Source organism: Oryza sativa, chromosome 12, assembly GCF_034140825.1.
Source record: "Oryza sativa Japonica Group chromosome 12, ASM3414082v1".
Classification (NCBI taxonomy): Eukaryota; Viridiplantae; Streptophyta; class Magnoliopsida; order Poales; family Poaceae; genus Oryza; species Oryza sativa.
In genome coordinates, this window is record NC_089046.1 from 10,529,406 (window position 1) to 10,540,524 (window position 11,119).

General features: G+C 40.4%; 1 protein-coding gene across 2 annotated transcripts; it reads right to left on the reverse strand.

Moving 5' to 3' along the window:
* Positions 1–251: 251 nt before the first annotated feature.
* LOC4351981 (lysine-specific demethylase JMJ705-like) lies at positions 252–10,310 on the reverse strand. Of its 2 annotated transcripts, none has more exons than XM_015765140.3 (7): positions 9,349–10,310; positions 6,886–6,964; positions 6,719–6,786; positions 4,834–4,984; positions 3,897–4,588; positions 2,629–3,279; positions 252–2,196 (listed from the first exon to the last, which is right to left on the reverse strand). In XM_015765140.3, the coding sequence occupies exons 1-7, from the start codon at positions 10,175–10,177 to the stop codon at positions 566–568; spliced, it is 4,101 nt and encodes a 1,366-aa protein (XP_015620626.1). In that variant the 5' UTR covers positions 10,178–10,310; the 3' UTR covers positions 252–565. The 2 variants fall into 2 exon arrangements, with proteins under 2 accessions (XP_015620626.1, XP_066162624.1); XM_066306527.1 differs by having other exon boundaries at positions 6,719–6,789.
* Positions 10,311–11,119: the final 809 nt, after the last annotated feature.

The window sequence follows — 11,119 nt, forward strand, 5'->3', positions numbered from 1 at the left end:
ATTCTCACTTTGTCAGATTTATCAAATATGTTGGCAGCAGAGAGGATGAAAAGAAACTGAATTCAGCGAAAAGAAATCCAAAGCAAGAACATTCAGTAACTAGAATTCAACGAGGCATCATAAGTTTTGAGAACAAACCAATAAATTTAAACTAGTTGAAAACATTTTGCAGAACCAAAACGTGCACAAAATTAAGGAACAAATAACTACTACATGCTGACAGTTTATTTTAGAAAAAAGGAAAAATTAAGGAACAGCTAACAACAGATTAACATGCTTCTTTAAAAGCCATGGTGACAGGAGAAATTCCCGATTTTTCAGGATGAACAGAAGACCGGTTGATACAATTGACTTGGGAGTAAATCCTAGTCAACAAAAGGTCAGTTGGACCTAAAGCAATTGAAAAATTGGCTGTTATGCAGAGCCGGCAAACAATGAAATGAATTAGACTCCTAATGTGGGCTAATCCCACAATAAATGGAATCTGATGCAATTATTCAATTAGCATCCCTCTTCAGATCATCGTCAGAGAAGAAACCTGTACTTTGCGCACAGCGGTTAGAAGTTATGTACTGTTCTTTCTTCTCTTATCAGAGGAATGGCCAGTCTTTCTCTTGTGGCGGCTGAAATCTGAAACGAATCGGAATGTCTGACCACAGCCAGGTTCCTGGCACTCGTAAGGTCTTACCCCCGTATGGACTCTCATGTGCTCCGTCCTCGCCCATGGCCACTTGAATGCCTTCTTACACCCCTTCCATGTACACTTAAGTGGCCTTTCATCTATATGCACCTTCCGGTGCTGAAGCAAGTACTTGTGGCAGAAGAACTTCTTCTTGCATCCTTTGACAGGACAAATGTCACGCTTATGCAATAACAAGTCCTGCTGGGTACTGAAGCTCATGTCACATCCTTCTATATCACACGGAAATTTGGCCACTTTATTTCCAGCGCGCAAACCATCGGTAGCCTGATGTTTGCTGCCTTTTCTCTTACCATTTTGCGATTTTCCTCTAGATTTCACTTTCACGTCATCAATTTTGTCTTCTGTAATTTTATCCTCATTGTCTAGTGTGACTTCATCTGCAACCGCTACGTCAACTAAGTGGTCCATATGGTCATCTTCGGTTTGATCTTCTTGAAGTTGTCTATTTATCTTATCATTCTTTTGCTTCTTAGAGCTTGATTTTTTGTTCATCTTTTGTAACTTATTTTCTTCATTCAACAAATCATCATTGGACTTGTACTTGCTAGATTTTCTCTTACCTTGCAATTTGCCTCCAGATTTCACTTTCACTGGATCAGGACTTTGTTGTCGAGAGTTACCTAGTGTGGCATCATCTCCACTACCCATGTTAAGCCAATAATCCACACCATTATCCTCGTCATATAGTTCATGAAAACTATCTGTTCTTTTCTCATCCTTCCGCTTCTTAGAACTTGATTTCCTGGTCACGTTTTGCAATTTACGTTGTTGATATTTCTGAGGATTTGTTCCTTCCTCAATTTCATCTCCATTGCCATGTTTGTCATAATCATCAGAGTTTTCAGTTTGGTCATGGATAACTCCAGAGTTCATTCCAAGGCCACTGCAAAGCATACTAGCTTCATCAGAAGCAGTGGATCTCTTGTTTTTTGGTTTAGATTTCTCAGCAGATACCCCCTTTTTTCTTCTTGATGTTCTTCTTGATGGGGTTCGGTTGCTTGTATTGCATCTTGTTGACGCTTCATCTTGTACTTTGCCATGGGAAATAGTAGTGAACATTGCTTTGCCGTACACTACGCTACTGTTCTGTTCTTCACGCTCACGAGCTAGAAGTGGATGAACTTGATTTGACATCCAAACTTTCCCACACCACCACCCAGCCACCTTTTTCTTTGTTGAGCCTGACTTTTGACATCCATAATCTGTCAAACTGTCTGGGTTTTCTTGGCCAAATGCCTTATAAATGATGGAATTGTATGGTATCTGCTTGCTGTAAAGTGGTGATTTGCTCTGTTTGGCACTGTAATATATGTTGATACCCATTTTGACTGCCCAGTCACTGCCAGTGGGTTCAGCATCTTCATCCTGTAAAGCCAACTGAATCTTTTTAACGTCCTCTTCAGTTGCTTCTTTGAAAGTGATATCTTTCCAATCATGCTTGATACCAAGTTCTTCTGCTATGACTTTTGCTGCTGACTCTGCTCTAGGGTATTCTGCAAACACATTATAAATTACCAACGAAAAACAATCATTTTCATTTTACAAGAACAATTAAAACAGCTAATCTGTTAATTAAACAAAAAATAGACATAAATGCACAGAAAATTTTGAACTCCTAAAAGTCATTGTCTCATTAGCTCACTGCAGTTTATGCCCTTGGTGTAGTTGCTCATGTAGTTGTAAACACATGTTTTTTTTTCTCTGTTTTGGAAAAATCCAAACAAAACAAAACAAAACAGCATACTTGATGTAAATAACATGTCTCAAAAACATGCCATAATCACCAACAACTAATCAGTCGGTAATGCAAATATTAAAGTTTTGAATTGTTGCTCAAATCCAAGATACGAAGAGGACACAAAGAAGGATAAATAATTCAGGAAACGGCTAGGAACTCTGCAGAAATTAGGAAACAGGGTAAATACCTGGATGGCACAAAAGCATAATATTAGCACCACCGATTTGTTGAAGCTGTGTCCATGTTTCCAAAGCATGTTCAAGACAAAACACATGCATTCTGCAAGAGTCTTTATTGTACCTGAGCATGGTCAAAACATCTGGATCCATTGAGGCTTTAGCTGCACTTACACAAGTATCTGAAGAGGATTTTAAAACTGATGTAGTTAGATCATCAACCAAATCAAGATAACCTGAACACTGTGTTCCTGACTTTCCCAGTTCTATAAAATGGTCGATATCTGTATCCCTGTTAGACTGACTAATGGGCCTACTATTATGGCTTACAGGTTTCATCAATGATGTGGCTCTTGCCTCACATTCCTCTTCATGCAAGTGTGAATTTGTCTTTTGACACTGAACTGTACTGGAACAGCTAGCTGATGTTTCCAAGATTTGAGGATCCGTGCTTTGGTTTACTGAATCATTTTTCTTGCTATGTTTTGAAACATCCTCAGTTGTTTCATCATCAGAGTCTGATGAGTCATATGCAGAAGCTAGAAGCCCAAGAGCAGAGGTGCATCCATCTGTATTGCTGGCATATAGTTCTCTACACCGATCAGAGACATGGGCCAAACTTACGGCATGCTTTACATTATCATCTGTTCCAGATGCTGGACCTGTTGATAGAGATAAAACCAACAATGTAACTTCCAAAGTCTGAAGAAAGAAACCGGACTTCATTATAAAAGGAAGTCCTTCACTTTACTTATTTTCAGGACTTGAGTATTGGAATATTACAATGGTTGCATTGATTCTGTTTGTTCAGTAGAGGCATGTGATTTGAAGCAAAACATATAAATATATAGTAATTGAGTCTTGACTGTCCTAGGGAAAAACAGTATGACAACTGAAGAATAACCCTCAGAAAATAGGAAAGAGAATATGTTCTACAATGTTTATGCTGCAAATAGTATACAAAATCAAACGATATTAAGCTACATTAGGTCAATTTATTATCTATGTAAAAAATCACTTTCAAATAAGGTCCAACAACATTCCTTGGTACTTTCACACAATAAATTTAATATGGATGATAAATGAAAACATTCTGATTAACATGATGGCAACAAAAAATACCAGGATGATTTCAAACTCCAGTCGGACAAAAAGTGAAGAGGACTACGATTAGGGAGTTTTATCCAGATCATGAAACAATACCACAGCTAGATCAGTGCCAAGAAATGACAAGTGGCTACCATAGAACGATCAGGTAACAGTGATTGTTATTACTAACCTGGTGGAGGACTAATCTCATGACTCTGGTCAATCCAGTTTGAGGTATCATCAGATGCACCAATTCCTCCTTGTTTTGCACTCGATGAGATGCACTCTTTAGACATGATAAACTGTACTGCTGCTTCTCTAGGTTGAATGATGGCTACACATGCAAAGCTTAGTATTCCGCACTGTACACATGGCAACCGTCCTTGATCTAAGATCCCGCCTGCTGGATGTGATCTTGCTGTATCAATTCCTCTGCTCTGAATCTCTGAAGTAGATAAGCACAAAGCAGCAGCATCCCGTTGGCCATATTTTGTTTCATAAAGTTTTCTATTGCTACAGCCCACAAGACTGGTTTCACAAGGATATAAGGATCCACTCATGTCCTGAATCTCTGTAACCTTGTCTACAGCCACATGATCAGCAGCCATATTTTCTGCTCCTTGCTGGCTAATACTGCAGGGACCAGCTGTAAACCTTTGTTTAACAGTAACTTCAGATTCCAGTGCAACAGGAAAGGATGGAACGAAGAAATCAGCGTTTGGAACAATTATACAAGAATTCTTATCCAGAAGGGCGCTAAGCAAATTGTTGTTTTCGGTTACACTTCCAACAAAATTTTCTTTGACCATTATATCACCTTCATTCTTATTCTTGTCCCTTAAACGTGAGCTTCTTGGAACAGAATAGAAATTCTTAGGCTCCCTGTAAATGAATGTTTCAAAATAAATTCAACTACATTATTCCAATACCTATAGGAAATTACAGACACATACAACAACACCAACCACTATCCAGTTTAATTAAAGATATTATAAGGCCTCCATCATGGATCATTTGAATCCAAACAAGATATCTAGTTATTTTAGTGCATTTAAAATAAAGATATAAAGGTGATGTCGTCCAGTATTTTAATGTAAGGATTAGCCTCATATTTTAGTGCAGCACACCTTGGACGCAATGAGAGTGCTAGCTCATAAAGCAGCTGATAATGAGACACCATCGGACCACAATTAGTTGAAGCCCTCCGGATTGCAGCTTCTTTAGCCACTTGTAACCAATGGGGAGTTGCAATATTTGATGCTTCCCCACAATTAAATCCTGCAGAAGCGAAAAAGTTAAACAACATATTTTATTCATAGGGACCAAGATCCTTTACAAGAACCAGTAACCATAACTGTTCAAAGAACACAGAGAAAATGGTAAACTCTCAGACATAGAACAGCCATTTTGTGGCTGGAATACATGAAACTAACGAGTAGATGGAACCAAATACCTCTATTCATTGATCATTCAGCATTTGTTTTCAACAATTTGGGGATGCGACTTTTGAATTTGATTTGCAGGCAGATAAATGGTTTCATATTTTTCTATTTAATGTGCATACCATGTTAACTAATCAGGTTTGAGTTCAGTTCAGGATATGATGTTTGAGTGACCAAAATGCTTAAAAGCCTAATTCAGTCTCAAAAGGTCTGTAATTTAATAAAAGCAACTTCTATGAGATCAATCAACTTACATAAATAATAGAAATTCATCATACCAAGTTCAATCAATCAAGTTCGGGCCTTAGGATTAAAGACCACAAAATGATCATCGAAGGCAGTAGAGTTCAATTGAGCAACTCTAGACATGTTTCCTTTCATGAAGAATATTCATTAATGAAGTTCCATATTCGGGGATTAATGAGTTTTCAGTTTTTAGGGCACCAGTACTGTTACTATCTCATCTCTGTCCAAACCAATTACGCACAATCCAAACAACCTCAATCTCCAATGCAATAGCTAGGTTGAAGCACTAGTTTCTTTGGCAAAACTGTATTTATGCATATTGCTTGAGTCGAGGCGCCAACTAGTAGGCTTGACGGCCAGTCGTTTCCAAAACACCAGCGTGTCATTAAAGGTAGTTAATTTTCATCTTAAGTGCCTAGATTAGCAGCTTGTTGTACATGCGAGGTTGTAAAGTATGGTAAGCCACAGGCACTTAATCTCCCCACTCTTGATTTACTCAGTGGATAGCCATTCTGAAATGACATATTGCAAAACGAAGGGAGTACATAACAAAGGTGATAATGTTAGAAAACCAACAATGCTATAGCATTGAAATGATGAAACCTAACCTAATTTTCGTGTTCTCTCATATCAACTAGTATGCATGGTTGTGTTTTTCTTTTCTTTTTTGTGCAAGGGTGACATTCTGATTGCATGGTTTACAAAAACAGACCAAATTTGAGCATCTCATTACAGAAACCTTGGATAGTTGGATCCATAGCCAAAGGAGATATTGTGCATCTAGGGCATATGAAATGCCATCAACAGCTAGTAACACTGCATGGTTATCTATCCAGGCAACTAAACATGTGATCACACAATTCATGATGGTCTGACGGCAAGTTTTGATTTAAACAGGGAATTAAGAGGGACATATCTAAATGATAATTTGAGTGCTTTTAAATTTTAATTATTTGAAATTGAAAACAGTATCTTCCACTAAGTGTGCAGAACAATATGACTACTCCATATGTATTAAAGCACTTTAAAATAAATATAGCCGCCTTCTAAATATATTTGATTGGCACTATATGGTATTGCGCTGGCATTTTAGTTGTGAACAGATCTAAATAAAACCATAAGGGCACCAAATGAAAGTAGCTAGCTCTCTACAAAACAAGGATGGAGTTCCATTTCTTGAGTTAGCCAAAATTTGTAGCCTTCACTGTAGAATAGTAAGTCGAAGATGTGAACAATACAATACATATAGGACCAAACAGATAACTTCTCCAAGGGAGATAATATGTTCCACTACTCATTCTATGATATGGGCATGATGACCTACCATGGCTAAAGCCTGAATGATAAGCTCCAGGGAATGTGATAACAAATTCTCCCGCTTTTTGAACCAATCTGCTTTGGAGAAATATCTCTTAAACATTATACTTGATACTCAAAATAATGTCATAGAGTAAATATCCCAAACAAGGGCATTATGAAATGTGGGTATACCTGCAGCAGGGAACACCAGCAGAAAGAAGCACCTCAGGAGATAAGACAGTTGTCTTCTCATTTAACGTTTGAAAGGCCACTGCAAGTCATAGGATATAAGTAATCCATTAGTGCATTGATCATCAGAGGCAATTCTTACTTGAGTATTCAACATTACATCTTGTCAATGAAATTTCTCTAGACAACCACATCTATAACTATGTGGTTAACACCGAGTTGGAAAAACCACGTAAGCTTGTTCAACTTAGGAAAACTTCAAAAAGTCATAACTTATTAATAAAGTATTTTCCTCTCCACTTCATTAACTTATAACCGAGTAAAGGTTTATCCAGATTCAAGAATCATATAAAGTAACCCAAGCTTTAGAGTGTCTCTCTCCTGCTCATGATCTAATAATGAACTGTGATCTGCTCAAGGTTACAAATCTTTTACATTGGTAAGCTGTTACTGGATTCATTTGACCCATCCAGGATTTAGTATCAAATGAAATCTGAAATTGAGAGAAACTTTTACAGTAATTAAAGAGTTACCGAAACAAACAAACAAACAAGGTGGGCAACTGAATCTAACCATTCATTTACCGAGGTTAGAATTGTTTTTTTATAATCAACCTAAAAAAATATGCACTGTTGCACTCTCCCTCTCATGGAAGATCTTATCAATGGACTACCTTCACTGCTTGGCACCGCAATGTATCATGATTAAGAAATCACCGCATCATCATCTCCATCTCCTTTTTATTAGCATAAACACATATGACATATCACAACCATACGATGGTGAAAAGAAAGAACATTACCTCCTGACAACAAATAAAGCATTCGTTCATCCAATGCAGAATTGGAAGTGATACAAATATCATCAGATCAGAGGTTTGGAATATCTGTCACTATATGAAAAGATAACTAAATTCTCGTTCACAGTAAAAGAAATGTTCCATCCATACAGACCCAAGGTCTCACCAGACATTGTGCTAGGTCTTTGTTGCCACCTTTATTATGCCTACTATTGCATTGAGTGCAGAGTTATCTTTCATAAGGATCTCCTAAAGTATAAGCCTACAACAATTGCTTCCATGCCCCTATATTTTTCGCACTAATCTCATCTGGTACTTGTATGAGTGTTGCTTTAAGGTCTTTTAGGGTGTCCTAAGACCTTGAGAATTGGATATATTTTGATGGTTCTTACAAGGTGGTAGTAAATTAAATTTTTTACAAGGACCAAACAGAAATTATAAATTAAAATCTCAAGTAAACAAATTGTGGTAGTACATTCATGTCTACATAATCAAACACAAGTAAATCAACCAAAAATGATTTTCCAAGTCACTGCAACTGGCAAGGGATATATCACAGAAACTAGGCAGAAGAGGAGCACAGCTGGCACGCTAGAGTAGTATACCAACAAATATGGTGAGAGTAGCTCCCGATTGACTGATGTGGCGTGGCAACATGATAACATACTGATGAGGACAACAATGACTAATAGAAGATATTAGTGATCTGTTACAAATATCTTTGGGACATTTGGGGACATACAGATGAGGACATGTGGAGGAAATTTGATATGCATGATCATGGAGGATTTAGTTGCAACATTCTTGTTAAGGGCATCCTTAATCTTGCTCATTAAATGAAGTAAACAAAAATGTAGCAGAATCTTGGATAGACATCTTCATCTTAAAACTGAACATGGAGGATCCAAACAGGATGTACATTATGACTCTGGGTAGAGACCCTTTACATGTAATTCTAAATTCTAATTTGCATGTCTGCATGTCCTTGGAGTCCAATCCTAGTAGAATCGGTTGTCAAGCCAAATCTGAATCTTACAAATACACTATAATACTCTCTTTTCAAGGAAATCCCCTATCATTACGATTTCTAAGGGTTTAATAATAGGCCAATGCATCAGATACTTTGTTAAACCAGATTGGGGCAACATTTCCATAGCTCCATAAATTTGTTTCTTAGTGTTTGTGGATGAGCAAATCAACCAGGTGGCAGATCACATAAACATAATGACTACTGTATTCGCTGAATTGCAACTATCAGCTATTTCTTTATTCCTGTTTGCCTAAGAAGTAAGATGAGTCACACTAGCAGAGGGCTTAGTATTTAGGTCCACAGCTTCAGTAACTAAAAAGGCTTAGTAATGATGCTCATATATAGTTTCTCTAAAGGACAACAATTTCTACTTAATTTACAAGCTATTGCAGTCACATAATGGCTCACCTGGAGTAGTAGTCGACACACTAACCACCATAATATTTTCAGGAAAAAAAGAAATTCCCATTTCGGTAAAAATTTAGCAATGGTGTGTGAAGATTCTCTGACGAAAAGGTTTTGACTCTTGGGCGTCAAAAGGAAAAGGGGTGGTGACCCATGCGACCTTTTCTTTCATCAGGCAAGAAAACTGAAGAACAGTAAAAGCAGCAGGAGGAGGAGACTGAGGACAACTCACTGATGGCGTTGAGGTCGTCGGCGTAGCCGTGGACGCGCACCGTCTCCTCGAAGGCGAGCATGGCGTCGCGGGGGACGCCGTACCAGGTCTTGGCCTTGCCGAAGTGGAGGAAGTTGAGGCTGTGGAGCTCGTGGTCCTCCACGTGCCAGGCGAACCAGCTGTAGAGCATGGCCACGTACAGCATCGGGGTGGTGACGCCCGCCACGTCGCGGGCCATGGCGCGGAGCAGCGACCCCCGGGCGCGGGGCGCCACCCGCATGTTCCACTCCGTCTCCCCGACGTCGGTGGCATTGGCGGCGTCGGGGAGCTCGTCGGGGGAGGCGAAGCCGGAGCCGGGCATGTCGTTGCCGTACTCGACGCTGAAGGGCCTGGAGGCGCAGGCGGCCCAGAAGAGGGCCTCGAGCTGGAGGTGGGTGGGGTTCCTGGGCGGCGCGGCGTGCCTCGGGGGCTCGAACTCGGCCGCCTTGGCGCGGAACGCCTCCAGGGTGTAGCGCTCCCCGCTCTCCCACACCCGGCGGCTGGCGGCGCGGCGGTTCCTGGCGGAGAGGCCGACCTGCTGGAGCCGCGTGGGGAAGGTCGGGGAGGGGTCGCCATTGGAGGAGGCCGCGGCGGCGAAGGCGGCCTGGAGGCGGCGGAAGGTGTCGTCCTCGGGGGGCCGCGGGAGCGGGGGCACGATCTTGCAGATGCCGTAGCGGGACGCCTCCGGCTCGATCCTGAGGATGTAGGCGATGGGGTCGGCGAACTCCGCCAGCGTCGGGTGGTACTCCGGCGCCACGGGCAGCGTCCGCAGCCACTCCGGCGGCTCCACCGCCGGCGGCTGCAGCGACATGGCGGAGGCGGAGGCGGAGGGGGAGGGTTTCGTCAGGGGAGGAGGAGGAGTCGCATTTGGGAGGAGGCGATTTGGGGGAATTGGCTTGGCTGCTGCTGCTGCTGCTGCTGGCTTAGCTTGGGTGCTCGCTGCTGATGCCGCTTGCTGCTGCTTTGGGGGTAGTGAGAGGAGAGAGGAGAGAGAAATGGTGGGGAAGACGAGGTGATGGGGATTTTCTTTGGGGGTTTTTTTATTTGTTTATTTATTTTTCTTTCCATGCGAACGGTGGTAGTAGAAATCAAGAGATGGAATCCGTTATTTGCCCCTTTGGAAACTATATATTCGAACAAAATTTGGGGAAACTGCCGGAGATCGGATTTTGTTATGGGGTTTGCTCTTCTTGTTTTTGGAAAGATTTTTCAGCCCGAAATTAGGGAAATAATAATATAGGTAAGTACTTTTTCAGATCTGAGATACTCTGAGATAAGGAGATCGATGGCGGTCGTGAACTCGTGATAGTGATGATGATGAATAAAAGATCTCTTCAATACTTTGATTTGATAAAGTTCGGTGCCAAATAATGGTATTATAATTAGAGTGAGGGTTGGGTAGTAAGAAGGCTAATATGGAGATCACACAAACTAAAAATAATAATGTAGTTGTTATACAGATCTAAAGAAAAATTATAGAGAAAATATAATCGGGATGAGAGAGAATTCTATGGATTACTTTGGCTAGGAGATTGGAGGAGTTAGAGCTATTATATAGAGATAAAGTAACCGCTTTTTTAAGTATACAATTATTAAATTCACTATTATTTTCCTTGATCAAAAGCAAATGCTTTTAAACGATACTTCAAATTTCAAGAGATATTTGTGGATGAAAGATCATGACAAATTAAGAAAACAAAGCAGGCTCCATCATTGATGATGAGAGAAAGCATCTCTTTCTAGTCAAACGTCG